Source organism: Carassius gibelio, chromosome B4, assembly GCF_023724105.1.
Source record: "Carassius gibelio isolate Cgi1373 ecotype wild population from Czech Republic chromosome B4, carGib1.2-hapl.c, whole genome shotgun sequence".
Classification (NCBI taxonomy): Eukaryota; Metazoa; Chordata; class Actinopteri; order Cypriniformes; family Cyprinidae; genus Carassius; species Carassius gibelio.
Genome location: NC_068399.1, coordinates 24,071,010 through 24,087,299, shown reverse-complemented (window position 1 = coordinate 24,087,299; position 16,290 = coordinate 24,071,010). Strand labels below are relative to the sequence as shown.

Genomic DNA, 16,290 nt, shown 5'->3' with positions numbered 1-16,290 from the left:
AACTATTTACTTTATTACTTTACCTAACATTTACTTACATTCATGTTGTTCTAAACCTTTATGAAAAATGCTGCTAACCAAACAGCGGCTGGTTGCCATTGACTTCCATGGTAATTATTTTCATATACTATGAAAGTGAATGGCTACCGGCAACGGTTTGGATACCAGCATGCTCCAAAATAACTTCTTTTGTGTTCAACTGAATAAAGAAACTCATACAAGTTCGGACCAATTTGAGGGTGAGTAAATAATGACAGAAGTAAAATTTTTGGTTGAACTGTCCCTTTAAATCCACTTCTACTCTAAAAACAGAGTGACATTTGCATTATTGAGTTTTTCTAGAAGTAGACTATGACCGTTTTGATCAATTCTGGTTGTCATCTCTCCTGTACGTCCGTCATGAATGCATGAGACAGCAGAAGACCCACCATCAGGCCGTCATTATAAAAGAGCCGTCTGCATTTAATCACCGTATCACTCGACTCCCAGCGGGCCGAACGAACCCAAGACAGCCACTTGGCCACACAAAGGAGATACATTACATTCGTCGTCGCTGAGTGGCACTTCATTTAAGGCTTAATTTACACCCTGAGGAAAGTCAAACAAGGACGCCAGGTGGAGGACTACCAGGAGGCGAGGATCTGCCCCAAATATCTGGGTCTCCAGCTGATCCAGGCTGCTTTCCGTAGTGGCCAAAAGGACGGGCCCAAAACAGATTCTTATGCTCGCCGCTGGGGCAATCCAGCATCAGAATGTGACAAATCTGTGTCATGCAAACATCTTTTTTGATAGCATTTATCTTCATATTTAACAAGAAAGATCTCGTTTGTGAAATAAACACATTTAAAGAGCAAAAGAAAGTGTCTGAACGTAAAACAAAGGGCTTGTGGCAAAGGAGGAAATCCCTGAATGCTCGTAAACTGTGTCGGATGCTGCCTCCTGAATGCTAAGCAGACCCCATTCAATCAATGATGAGAAGGAAAAAGGAGAACTCGCCTCTCCGGACGAACTGACTTCAAATGATGAGAGAGAAGGGAATGAAAGTGATTTACAGGATTAATTCAAATCCAGCCGAATCTCTTCGCATATAAGCAAAGGGCTTCAAAAGAACAAATCATTTAGAAATTAATGAATCCCGTAAGGAAATGCGAGTTTAGAGAAATGGCACGCTTTGCTGTCAGCGATTAAGAACAATCTATCAATCATCATAAAAGATGTTGCATAGTACAGCAATAAGCCACGTGTTACAGTTGTACCACTTGTTCATGTGGCATTTTTCTCTAAAACCCATTGACCATGCTAAAAAATCATATCCTCTCATGGTTTATTTCTATTGTATGTTATAGTAATAATACAATACTATTTATTATTTACATTTATGATTTTTGATACATAAATGTATTTTAATATTTTTTTAAATTAAGTCACTTACAAGTATTTAAACATTTTGGAATGAGAAATATATCACAACATTTATATTTTAATACTATATAAATAAAAACTGTACTATACTTAATAACTACACTAAATAAAAAATATACATAAAAAATAGGCTACATAAATGCATACATTTTTCTACAATTTATATAATATAAACATTTATACAAATAACATCATCGCATCAAAATTCAGTCAAAACCATCCGTTTCATAAATCACCTTTAAAACAACACATGAATACAAGAGACATGAAGTTTAAGATATTTACTTCTTTCCAAACTACTAAATAAATGAAAACTTTAGAACCTGAAGTGCGTTTATTCAAGAAGGGTTCTGTGTATCGTCTTCTCTGTAACGGCCATAAACCAAAGCAATGCACAGGTGACTAAATCTCGAATCAGTGAGGTCAATACAGGTTCACACGACACGCAGAAAACATTTTAACAACCCTGCTGTCAACATGTAAGAAGAAATGCATAAAGTATAAGGGAAAACAGGAATCCCACAGCATCCCTGAGAGGAAGCACTGCCCCAGTCCTGGCCTTACTAGGGGTAAAGTGATCTAGATGTCACACAACATCAAGTGCATGAGAAAGTGTGGCAGCTAGTCTTAGCAAGATATGTTAAAGCAGTGAATTTGGTGTGGTTGCCTTGACAGCAGCAGTCAGGCGAGGATACGAATGCTGTATCGCATCCCTGACAGCTTAGATAACAGCTAATGGCCTCTCAGGTCCACTTTCAGTTCATTTTCCCCACGGACAGAGCGGAGAAAATCTGTCGAGACACGTACATGTGTGCAAGTGTCTGGAACGAAAGATATAAAAAACTCATCCAATCTGTTCCAACTGGACTAGAAGGAAAAACTGACTGTCTGTTAAAGCGATAGTTCACCCAAAATGTAGATTTTTTTTTATCATTTACTGACCCTCTTGTCTTTTCAGGTTGCTATTCTTTCAGTTAAACTCAGCTTACAGTTTATAGCGACCACACTGGACATCTTTAAAAGGGCAAAAAGGCACAATAAAAGTAAAATATGACATCTACCAAGGCTTCTGACGTCATACAATGGATTGACCAGCCAAAAAAATGAAATCAAATGTTTCACCAGCATCATTGACAATGGATCTTGGACGCAACATGTAGGAAACATTGAACATTGACAGTCAAAAACATCTTAAATTTCAGTCTATTGCTCACAAAATCTATTATATGACTTCAGAAGACTTGGAATATAGTGCACAAGTCATACAGACCATTTTTATGATGCTTTTATGGTGCATTTTTGACCTTTTTAGAGTTTGTCAGACATTGGCAATTTGTAATTTACTTGCACTTTCAACATGACGGCGAGTAAATAATGCAAATGTATCATTTTTTGCACACTTTTAAAATAAAAGTCCTACATATCAGCTAATCAGAACAAACTTATCAGCCCATGCCAGTAATGATAAAATGCCAAATATTGCCATTGGCAATATATCAGTCGACCACTACTAAATTTGCAAATCGTCATGATCTTGCACTGTGTGAAAAGATTATTTTTCTACTTTTGCTTCTCGCAGGACAACAAATGATGCTAATGTTCACTTTTGAGTGAACGATCACATTAACATCTAACAGTTTGAAAGTAGTGAATACATTATTACACATCGTCTGCATACACACCCATGGCAAAAACATGATACGTATAATTTGGGTTACAGCAAAATTACAACATAATAACACCCCAGCACCTCTGTGTGCCATGTTTACAGCACATAGTCTCTCCTAACAGTTTTAACATCAGGGTCAGGGTGAGCAGAGATCACAGAAGCATCTTTACAGAGGAAGAACCAGCAGTGGGATACAGGAAACTCCAGGCATCAGCCGTGATGAAAACGGCTTGATGAGAAACAACTCTGTGGGTATGAGGAACACGGAAGAACTGGCAAAAGCTCGGCATCCCGTGTCTAAACATATGTTTGGCTTGTTAGGATGCCGCCACTGTGGGTTTAAAGGGAGCCCAGGGTATACAGCTGGATTTGTCATCCTCAAACACACTCTCAGACACAGTGCAGACGACAGAAGGAAAACAGTTCAAGCGGCCCAGCATGTAAGGATAATGTGAATTTGGGGAGATTTGTCCAACAATGACAAACGGTGGAGCAATTGGCAGAAATATGATTTAAAAAGGAACTGTTCATATCAACTTACAAATTCTATCAATTTAGTGAAAGTACATAAGACAAAGTAATTATCCAAAATGAATACATGACTAAATGAATCATAGAAGTGATTTAAAAGACTTTACTGAAAAAACTCCTTTAAAAGAGATAATTTAGTCAATGAGTTGACAAATCATTCAGATTTTGTGATCTCAAATCACCCGATTCAAATGATACATTGAAAGGAAATTACTCAGATGAACCATGGGCAGATATTTAGTGAATAACAACTTAAATTATAAAGACTAACTATAAATAATGAATAAATAATAAGCATAAACATAATAAATAATTAATATAAATAACAATATGCTAATTAAGTTGTTTCGCTTTTTGTGTTTCACATTACAAAAGAAAGACATGAGGGTGAGTAAATGACATCTGTGTTTTCATTTTTGGGTGAACTAGTCCTTTAACAGATGTCAGTGAAAGCCGTATCTGTAGCGCCGTCTGAGCCAGACACCAGCAGCCTTCCTTCCTGCCAAGAGCACAGATAACGAACGTCCTTCTCTTCACATCCACTTCTCCCTCACGCATGATCCCTATTCACACATGCATTAATGAGGCGTTCAGCGGCACACTTAATTACATCCACATTCCAGCCACCGACTGCATATTAATAATCTCCCTGTTTGTGTGCACCGTGAAGGGAAGGTCAAAGGTCAGAAAGATTATGAGGTCGGGAGGAGTGTGTCTAGTTTAGGATCAATAACAGGATTTGTGGAAAGAACCAGGCTTCAGTTTCAAAGGGTGGGGGATTGTGGTTTTCAGAAAGGATCTGGTCTTTGCAAGAGAGACTGTTCTGATTTGCCTGGCTGATTATTTCCACAACTGCATCATAAGAGGTGTGAAAAGATGTACAAGGTGTTTTGATGACATCTCAACAGCTTCTGGTTTATACAGTAGACGGCATTTAGAATTTGGCAGAAATAAAAATAGATACACAGGTTAAAACAATAAGCAAATAGATTATACCAAATAAGCAATAAACTATATAAATATATAGTACTTTGTATAATATAGTAAAATAATTACAAAACATTACATGCTTTTCCTTAATATCTTCATTTGAAATCGATCCCTTAAACAACTGGGTTTCTGATACCTGACTGGATTCATACTTTCATGCATATTAAACGTTCATAAATGCACGGTTATTGTGCAACTCAATTTTCACATAATAATAAAGAAGAAATTGCATACAGTATATGATATTCCAGACCAGTTTATAAGAGACCTTGAAGCTAATTAGTTTTCAGGGAGTTTTGATACATTTTTAGGACATTGCTTACTGGCCACAAAAAAAAAAAAAAAAAGACCAGTCTATGATTTTCTGCTCTCTAGATATTCAGAAAAACCTACATGAAAAATGCCAGAACATTGGAAGGACACAACTTGGAGCAAAAGTGTTCCAGTACATAATCATGTGCACTTTAATATCTGTGTGTTATACATGCGTTAGTATTAAGTATATGTTTGTTATTTCCTCATCTGGAGCCTGAATCATGACAGAAACGGGATATTATCTGACCTCCCAATGGTCCTTCTAAATTACTCTGTCAGCTCTTCTGGGGGCGTGGCCTGTGAATGAAGAGGCCCCACCCCCTCAGATCCCTAGGCTCTGGTCATTCCAGAATATTTTCTACAATGAAGGAACAGCCAGCTGTTCTTCCACAACAACCTGCTAATCCCACAGGGCATTGCACTGGGTGGTCACTTCCACACGGCATTAACCCCCCTCGCCCGCTCCACTGTCCCAGGGGGATCGAATACTATAGGAAACAAGTTCAGCACGACAGCTAGCCCCGGGCCCGACACACACCTTCATGAAAACACACACCAGAACATCCCAGTCAAAGCTCTTCTGGGTTCACTGAGCATTCAAGAGCACTTCAGACAGCACCCCTCTGGTGGCTCTGCTCCAAATCATTCATGATGGGCTGTGTTCGCTTTTCATTGGGTTTTATTTGAAAAAAACAAAGTGAGGATTTTAAAATGGAAATGTGGATATTTATTATTATTTAAATCAAGTGATTTAAAACACAGCATAAAGAAAATGTTGCTAATTTTTAGAACATTTCCACACAAAATTTAAGGGGAAAAAAGCAAACTAATCCAAATCAAGCTGCCTGGACTTTTTATAACAAATAATTCATAATGTACAGATAGTTTTACAGTTATGACACATTACTGTAATGAGAATTTAAAGAGGGGGAATGTAGATATTATTATTATTATTATTATTATTATTATTATTATGAACAAATATAATGCAATTTAACTGCAGCAAATAAGAATTTATGAATTTAAATGTGCCTTTGTATATAATATTTACTCAAACAAACATGACTACAAGAAAGTTTTATTTAAAAATATGCAGAATTTTCATGATGCAAAATCTTAAATTTCTTAAACTTTTAGCCTTCTTTTTTATTTGGATTTTGGGGTGAATTATCATCCAGACATGCTCTTGCTGTGAAAACTCAGTTGATATGATTTTTAGTTTAAATTAGATTTGAGTCCAATATGGCGTACATTGTCGCCTGACACAAAACACTATCAGCTTCAGCAATGGGGTGTGTTTTTTTTTTACTCAAATGAGTGGGCATAGGGGTTTTTTTTCTTTGCATTTCTAAAAATTGTTAGAACAAGGCAGAATGATTCAATATCCTGAGGAGTTTAAATAGTTTCAAAAGTTAGTCATATTCCACCCCTCGATCTATTTCAGGTTCGCAGTTAATCACATTTGTCTTGCGAAATGAAGACAGCTAAGGATGAAATGCACAAAAAAAAAGGTTCCTACAAAAATGTGGGTATTTCCACCCATTCAGCGTCTGTGTCCGTTTCCTCAAATGCCACGGCTGTCAGAAAAAAACCATTAGGGCAAAAAAGATGAACTCTTCTTAGTTCCTGTTAGCAGGTGAAAAACTTTAAAGGAGGGCCATTGAGACTCTTATATGAACTGGATTTTCAGATGTTGCCTTGATTTAATTAGCTGTAATTAATCCAATTGAGGGCTAATTGGCGTCTTATTGCAGGGACTGTGGGAGTTCATTCATATTTCATCTGTGGCTGAGAGTCATTTTTCCACTACTTTACATACGAGCACCACTCGCCAGCTTCCAATTAAACACTACAACATGGATTTTTTTTTTTCTGGAAAAAGATCAAACACTAAAAATTTGAAGCCACTGGATATAAAACCTAAAATCCCTGTTGGGGTGTGAACCCCACTTTAAAGTAACAGACAAAAGATGACAAAATCCTCAGAGAAATCACCTCAAGACAAGAACCCTGAAGAGAAGGCATTAGGTTTCACTTAAACAAGCATTCTTTCTCCCACAGATTTGGTTCTGGTTTGGTTACAATCTCTGAGCTCTGAATACATTTATCAAACTGATGAATTCCCTCATCCAGCTGGCAAACAACCAACAGGAAACGCTGAGTTCACAGCCTTGTGACTACCTACACTTGATAACCAACCACCAAACCGACATATCACAGAAGAAATCAAAGCAGCATTATCAAGAAAATCAAAATGGCATGAAATGACCAGGTAGGTCTGTCGCTGTCGAATCATTTTAACGCTTCTCTGGAGTTCAGAAAACTTTGTGACCTTCACAACTGCAAAATAGAGACAGATAATCGGTATGACAAATACTACTATAAATATTTGAACAATATCAGTAAATATTCAGTCTACTGATACAATGCAGAAACTTGATTCCCAATGCAATTTAAGTTCAACCATTTAAGATATGTGCCAAAATAATCAAATTTAATATTTTAAATTAAATGAAATAAATGCAAATATAACTAAATAAAACAATGAAAATACATGTGCATCCATTTTGACAACAAATCAAATGAGTAATAAAATATTTATAAAGCATTTTGTATTGCAATAATACTGAGGAAAAATTTATTAGATGTATAGCCTAACTAATTATTTTTTTTGCATATCAGTTTTAATTCAAACACTTCATATAATAACTGTTTGTGTGTGTGTGTGTGTGTGTGTGTGTGCATGCATTTTTTTATTATTATTTATAACAATATAAATATATATAATCTAGTTTTCACAAATCAACGGATTGAAGACAGGAACATGCATCCATTTGAACTGTTCACTGTATAATTATATCATCCACCAGATGACATAAATCTCGATTTGACAATGGTGCAAAACCTCACTTGACCTAATCTAACCAAATGTCACCAATCCAGTATAAGAGCATGCATTAGTTTCAATTTCAACTCAAATATGCAAGATAAAACGTTCATGAAACTCAGATCATGCTGGCGTACTACACAACACAATTCATTTCACATATGCGGATGAATTACAACACAGCTCACAAAACACATTCTCCGCTCTTCATTTATTTTGCAGCGACTAAATGACTTCCTAGCATTGATTCTCACAGTTGTATTGCACTTTTGGCAAAACAACACTGAGGTCTCAAAAAGACCAGTAATGGGTGAAACCCAGTGGAGGAAATGCACTAAGTTATACAGTACGTGAATATGATCAAATATAAACATTTCCACTCAGTAACACACCGTATGTATAACAAAAACATCTCAGTCACCCAAACAAAGTCAGGAAACACTAGTTTCTTTTCCAAACAGGTTTAAACAAACCAAGCAGGTTTGATTATAGAAACAACAAAAAAACAAACAGTCTGTGAAAGCCGTAGCGGTGTGTGGTAACGTTACAACGCTGATTCAATAGTAACAGAGTCGCGTCAAGAAATAAACAGCAAACTTACCGACTCCATATTTCTCGTGTTCCGTAGGAATCCACATATTCAGGGTGTATGTTGTGAGAAAAGCGTACAAAACAACGCGGTGTGCAGTATTGATGTTAAATCACTCATTTGTCCAGATTCACATCATCCTCTCGCACAGTCATTGTTCAGAGCGCTCGAGCGAACTGCGCTGTATGAGACGAGACACGGTGGCGCGCGTTTGATAACCAGTGCGCGACCACGGTGCAGCTGCCGAGTTGCATGATAGGAAATGTAGTTTCGTGGCGTGTGCGAAACAGAACAACGATAGTGATTAGACCAGAAAGATATAATAATAATAATAATAATAATAATAATAATAATAATAATAATAATAATAATAATAATAAAGTGTAAAATTAAGATTTTTATTGAAGATTTTTATTAAATTTTTATTATAATAATTTATTTAATTTGACTGTTGTTGTTTGTTTTTTGGAAAATTTATTTATTTGTTCATTTATTTTTTTATAACATGACATTTTATATGGAGGGCCAAATTACTAAAAATAAAATAAATATATAAATCGTTAAATTCGTAATTAAATAATTAAATGTATAAACAAATATTTATTCATTCATTCATTATTTCATTCATTCATTCAATTATTTATTTCTTCCACAATTCATTTTACATAACTAAATAAATAAGTATGGATTCCATTGTTGTTACATGAATGTAATTAAATAAATAAATTACCGAATGAATGAATAAATGAATGAATAACTAAATATTTATTTTTTTATTCATTCATTCATTCATTCATTCATTCATTCATTCATTTCAATGTTTATCTAATTATTTAATTTTGAGTAATTTGAACCTCCATAATATTACTGAAATGAAGGGTTATATCAAGAACACGAGGCTTCAGATTTTCATCTTTTTTTTCTGTTTTTGTGAATATTTTTTTTATTATTTATTTAAACTGTATTGAATTTTATATCACTTTCATTATGTTCCTTTTTTAATATTTATGTGATTAAATATTTGTATACAGAATTTATTCATTAATTTATTTAAAGTTTAAATGTGTAACCTCTACCAATTAAAAAAAAAAAAAGTTTTCAAACATCTTTACCAAATATTCCTACTAAGACATCAAGCACAATAATATCTGCACTAATATGGCATAATCCATAAACCCCTTTGCAGTCTAAGCATTAATAAATAATTATTTTTACCAGTATACATGATGCATTACAGATTCATGAATGCAAGACCATACATACATACATAGAAATAAATAAATAATAAATGAATTCAATCACAGCCCTTTACTCGTACAGTGTATTGTGCATGAGATAAAAAAGGCAAGAATCAAAGGGTTCTCGTAAATGACTCTGGTGTAGATTTGATCTGAATTTCCAATCTAATAATAATCTGCACTAATTCAATGTTGCATCCTGCCTCTATTTCTGTTATGAGGAATCTATGCATACATCTAGAAATGAGTCAGTCTTTTAGGTAACATTAATTTCGAGAGTGAAATTCAGTCTTGCTTGGAAAAAGACTCCTAGGAAGTAGATGTCCTACTTCAATAAAATAAAAAATAAAAGCAGAGCATACACAGTCTCATCACCTAACAGCTGTTATGGTAAAACAGAAGGATTAAAGCTCATCGATGGACAGTCAGTGACAGTGGTTGTATGTTCATTCACTGTCAAGGTGGAAATATCTCCTCTGGTTAAATCTAACTCACTGTGAAGAAAGAAAATGGTACTATGCTAAACAAACACATTGTTTAATGCCCAAGTCACATGTGTACTAACATAATTCCATATATAGGCAGAATGAAAACATGAGAAAGCCCTGGATAAAGCATTGATATGCGACACAAAAGAGGAAAAATAGGATGAGAGTGAGGAAAAGGATTTGTGTGAAGTGTTTAATTGCAAAACAGATTAAGCTGAAAGTCTGTTTACTCATATTCTCCTTAAAAGACAAGTATGGGTGTACCATAGTAAAGTGCAGGCCATGGACCCTGGATAAATATGTTACAAATAGTTTTTATCACTATAATAATGCATTGTTAAATGTATTATTTATTCTAATAATTATTTAATCCTTCATTTTATATCTTATTTTTAATAGTTTATTTAGTATCTAATTTTTTTTTATGATTTATTTATATATTCTTACACTGTTTTTCTCTATTTTTTCCCCACAAGACCATGGTGGAGTGAACGATTGACCAAATCACTTATGAAGACAGCTATTGTTTCATTCCTGAATGAATCAGTGTTTTAAATAAATCGGTTGAGTGAATGACTCAATGACGTTTATAAAAGAAAAAGCTCCCTTGTTTAATTCCTGAATGAATCAGTGTTTTTGAATGAATCGGTTGAGTAAATGATCTAACAAAATACTCATTAATAAGGTTTTTTTACTTTTTTAGGATTTTTTTTTTTTATTAAGGATCAATTGAGTGAATCATTCAATAACTCATTTATAAAAAACCTGACTTGTTTCACTCCTGAATGAATGAGTTTTTTAACAGATCAGTTTGCATGATTCAATGCATCACTCATTATGAAATGGTCACTTGTCGCCACCTAGTGGCATAGCAATGTAGCCTGCAAAGAGAAGCAGTGAAAACACAATCAGCTCAGCCAATCAAATTCAAGGACAGGAACTGTGTTACATAAATGATAAATGTGCCCCACAGAACAACTGAGACATAATAATGTGTAGCCTAGTTTTCGTATTACTCAAATACACAGTCAAAGTTGGACCAGGATACCTGGCATGCATGTATTGGATTCGTGGACAATGATAAAGTATGTTTCCATTGGTCTGAAAGCAGAGACTGTATGTCTTTGTCACAGGAGAGACCACCGTGCGAGAGACTGAATCCAAGAAACAGGGTTCAATCAGCCATGCATACTAAACACATGCTGGAGCTTTACAGTCTGCTCCTGTCCTGTCCTGTCCTGACCTTCTCTCTCTCTCTCTTTCTCTCTGCAAAACTTTGAGTGTCCTGCACTCCAGCCGGATGGTTAAGACACAGTTTAAAACAGTTCCTGTGGGTTACTCAACAGTGCTTTACTGGATGATTAATTTGCTTATGAAAAACTGGAAAACACAGCATATTGCTGCATTTTTCTGATGTCACTGATTGATTTCTAATGCAATGGTTATTGAAGGGTTGATTACTAAGAGAGAGAGAAAATCACTAGTAATGACTGAATTGCTATTACTTCAGTTTTAATAAATAAATAAAGACTAAAAAAATTAATTATATATATATATATATATATATATATATATATATATATATATATATATATATATATATAATAAAGTCACCAGAATGACTTAATTGCCAATATTTTGGTGTGTAAATAAAACTAATTAATAAACAAACAAACAAATAAAATAAACTAAGAAATTAAAAATAATAAAATGGTTAATATTAGTTTATTTGAAAAAGTTACCAGTAATGACTTAATTAAAATTATTTCAGTGTGTTAATAAAAAACTATATAAAATAATAAAAACCAAAAGAAAGAAAGAACTTTTCTTTATTTCAGTGTGTCAATAAATTAAATAAAAACATTTTTTTACAATAAAGTCACCAATAATGACTTAAATGCCATTAATTTTTTGTGAGTAAATACAAATAAATAAATAAAAATGAAAGACTAAACAAAAATATTTTTAAATAGAGTCACTAACGGTGTTAAACAAACAAATAAATAAATAAACAAGATTTTAAGTGGACGGAAAATAGTATGCGTGGTTCTTTTAAGCTGAAAGATCTGTAGCCTGGAAGAATCTGATCCCCGTATCTCCACACTCTCAGAGACACAACACATGCAGAGATGAGGACGTGGAAGGAGGACGAGAGGAGCAGCTATCTTTGTTCTTCCTCCTTTCATGCGTCCATGCAAACATGTGGCGAACATGCCAGCAACCCTCAGCACATCTGAGCCGCGGCTGAAGCTCATGTGAAGTCTTATCTGTTCTTCTTTCAGTAGAGGGAACAAAGAGTTTTCCTCTGAAAACTTTGATTTCATATCTAAAAATGTTTATTTTCAAATAAAAATATGTCTTGCTGCTATTTCACTTATTGGTGATTATGAACTCTTATAAGATCCAACGGCAGCTTCTATAAAACCACAGCACTTACTCGCAAAAGAAAAACAGCCCACCCACAGCTTCATCTCTAATCACACCTGCAGAACCAGCCTTCCTGAACGGATCATTACAGTCAGTTATCAAGCAGGAGCTTCGTCACAGGCTGCCATTATAACTCAAAAACAACCTTACGTTTGTAACAACACAGACCACAGACGGCAGCAAATACAGGCACTCATCACACCGGACTAGGGCCACAAACACAGACAGAGTCATCTGCGGTTGGTTACTAATGTTTGCTTTGGTGGGAGAGATCAGTAATGACCTCAGTGTCATTAGCTCATTGTTCAAGAATTGCAGATATGCGATTTATTGCCATTATTTCAGTGTGTAAATAAATAATTTACAAGTATTATTTACATGCAAGTAAATCAGACAGTAAATAAAAAGGCAAACAAATAATTAAGGAATATTATTTAATATTTAAATATAATCAATATTTTATATTTTTAAATAAATTCACCATTAATTACTTTATCATCAACATGTCAGGGAAATAAAAAAAGCATGTGAGATGCAGTGATGCTTTGTGTAATTGATGACAATGAACTCGGCTGAGTAGGAAGAAAAGATTTTCTCCAAAAATACTGACTGTCAGTCGTGTCCAAAAAGGCGCTTTATTTTTATACCGGTGGTGAAGTGTGACGGTTTCTCAGCTCATAAACAAGAATGATAAAAATGACATCGGTGAGTGAGAGGTTACGCCGACATGCCTCATGACCTCACAAACCCGCACTAACAAAGGTACAGACAGCTTCTGGCTCACATTGCCTGCCAAAGAGACCGTAAATAATCACGACTGGCTTCATTTGTTTTCCTCATGGTGTATAAAAATGTTGCTCCATCTGCTCTTCAGAGTGGAAAATTGCTTCCCTCCCTGATATAAATAGAAATGACACTTTTTTTTTTCTTTTTTGTGGCACCTTGATGGAGATGTGTCCGGGCCTGTTGACTGGCACTCGTGTGACATCACAGCTCCAGTGACATAACCTTCAGGATCCTGGCGGCTCCCAGCAGCTGACGTGTCTATTTTTGCACCCTTCATTGGTTTTAATAGAGTGTCTGTGTTGATGACTGATGATGTAAGTGGCTTCATGTCAAACCGGCTTTTGAGTCAGACAAGGTGAAGTGTGTCTTTTTTTATTCTTAAAGGGATGATTCATGCAAAAAATTTAATTCTGTCATCATTTACTCCCTTATGGCATTGCAAACCTGTATGGGCTTCTTTCTTCTGTAGAATGCAAAAGTATATATATTTAAAATAATGTTTTTTTGAAATTCAATGTGGGCCAAAACACACTAATATATTGACAATACATGAATACCTTCTCAGTAATCTGTCAAAAATTGATGGATCAATGAAAGAAATAAAGTTTTTTTTAAATAAAGTCACCAGTAATTACTTACTTGCAATTATTTCAGTGTGCTGATTAAAAAAAAAAAACTATATAAAATAATAAAAACTGAAAGGAAGAAAGAAAGTGCACCAGTAATGACTTTGTTTTCAATATATCAATGTAATAAATAAATAAACACACACACACACACACACATATATATATATATATATATATATATATATATGACCATGTGGAATAAATGGATGGACAGATGAATAAATGCATGCATGCATACAGTACATACACACATAAAGTCACTAATGATGAATGGTAATGATGACTTCAATGTCAATATATTTAAGTGATGAATAAATGAATACATGCATACCTATCTATTACTGCATTTCAAGGTTAAAGACTTTTTACACTTTCATTTCCTTGTTTTTGTGGTTTTATCTGAAACTAAAGCACTTCAAGTCATTTCCATTGTAAACTAAAAATGCACAATCCTACAAATCCTTTTTTCTTCTTCTTCTTTTTTTGTGAAAGGACACTAACTAATAATCTAAAATATGATATTGCTTTAGATTGTCACACTGTTTGTTATGATTGGCTGAAGGTCATTGGATTGTCCTTTTACACACACACACACACACACACACACACACACAGCTGCAAAGAGGAAAGAAACTCCATAAGCATTGTGCCTGTGTGAAAAGTAAATAGGCCCTTTAAGCTTTGAGGAGGAAGCCTCACAGACGCAGGATGCCTACAGCAGATCCACATCTATAAGTCCTGAAGCCGAGATCGGCACAGGTGCTCCGGGGGATCACACGCTCAATGGGGTTCTTTTTCTATTTTCAGCTCGCTTTTCATACACATAAATAAAAAACAGCTGTATTTCAAGAGGACGTCCGGAATCCTGTGCATGTGGTACACAGGATTTTGTATAAATGGATGCAACAGAGTGTTTTATTATGATAGTAGAAGGGAAATGAAAACAATACGCCTATAGGAAATGCACATATGAGCAGATCCGAGCCAGTTCAATTTTGTTTAACTGTATAATGGTATCTTATATTAACTATGCATCTACTTTTTAGAAAAGTACATTAAATCCCTAATTAATATTATTGAGCTGGGCTAATAGGGTCTTGTTATGTTTTGGAAGGATTTTTTGCAAATAATGGACTGAATTAATTAATCATTTAATAATGACTGCGTGCAAAAATATTCAATTATGAATCTGAATTTGATCATATTCTGAATATTTCTTGCAATAGCAATTCCAATAGTATGTTTACGATTTAGATTATTTTTCACACATCTTTACATGAAGCTTAGTCTTTTATCCAATTCCATGTCTGTAAGGGATTCACTGGACTGCCAAGAGCTGCAAAATCCTGAATGCTGTTTGAAAAGCAAAATGCAGAAAGTATTGTCTTTTGTGCTATCTTAAAATCAATAAGGTTTTATTGTGATTTTTTCCCTTATGCATGAGCAGCTCGACTGCACACACAAACATATCGACTCACAGTGAGCTGTGTGTCTCAATGCCAAACTCATTTAAATATTGCCCACAGTTAATGATCTCTGCTTCTGAATGCACACGGGGATAGATATGCCAGGAATTATTCTTCACAAAAACTCTTTAAAAAAACATCTATAAAACCAATACAATTATATGAACAGCATAATTCACAATTCCATGCGAATCAGAATGTCATTGTTCCAAATGAACTGTTATAATAATTGTTCCAAAATGAGTGAACGATTCAATGACTCTTTTCTGAATAAATCAATGGTTTTGAACGAATCTGTTGAATGAATGACTCACTCATAAGTCACTTGTCGCCACCTGGTGTAAAGATGTAACCTGCAGAAAGAGTAGCTGAAATACATTTAATCCACCTTAATCTGGTAAACTGCAAACTGGTATTTAGTTATCATATCATTTTAATTTATTATCGTAATTACAAACATGCTGGTTTATAACGCAAACAGTTTACTGCACTTTGTTGTAATTCTAGCAGCTAATGACTCAGAAGTCTTGTATATTCAATGAAAATAGATTTATTATTGCTAAATAAGGTGGATAAACCAATGTGGTTATGGTTAACAAAAACTAAGCTAAAGAAAAATATCCTATTCATTAAAATAAAGCTGAAATTAAAAATTACTTTAAAACTTACAAATTTTAAATGTTTTGGCAACGTACTAAAAATAAGTTGAATCTGAAGTACTAAAAATTATTAAAACTAAAAAAGGTAATAATAATAATTAATAATAATTATAATAATAAAAATATCACAAGAGCACATAATAAAATCACTTAAACTAAAACTTGTTAAAAATAAATAAATAATTATAATATGA

General features: G+C 34.3%; 1 protein-coding gene across 4 annotated transcripts in view; it reads right to left on the bottom strand.

Annotated features, from left to right (window-relative positions):
- The window catches only part of LOC127956417 (dedicator of cytokinesis protein 4), an 85,112-nt gene extending 76,512 nt beyond the window's left edge, over nt 1-8,600 (bottom strand). For all 4 annotated transcript variants that reach the window (XM_052554291.1, XM_052554294.1, XM_052554292.1 and 1 more), the window contains exon 1: nt 8,416-8,600. In XM_052554291.1, coding sequence (XP_052410251.1) covers nt 8,416-8,452 — 37 coding nt within the window. In that variant the 5' untranslated portion in view covers nt 8,453-8,600. The remainder of the gene's footprint in view (nt 1-8,415) is intronic.
- Between the last annotated feature and the right edge of the window lie 7,690 nt (nt 8,601-16,290).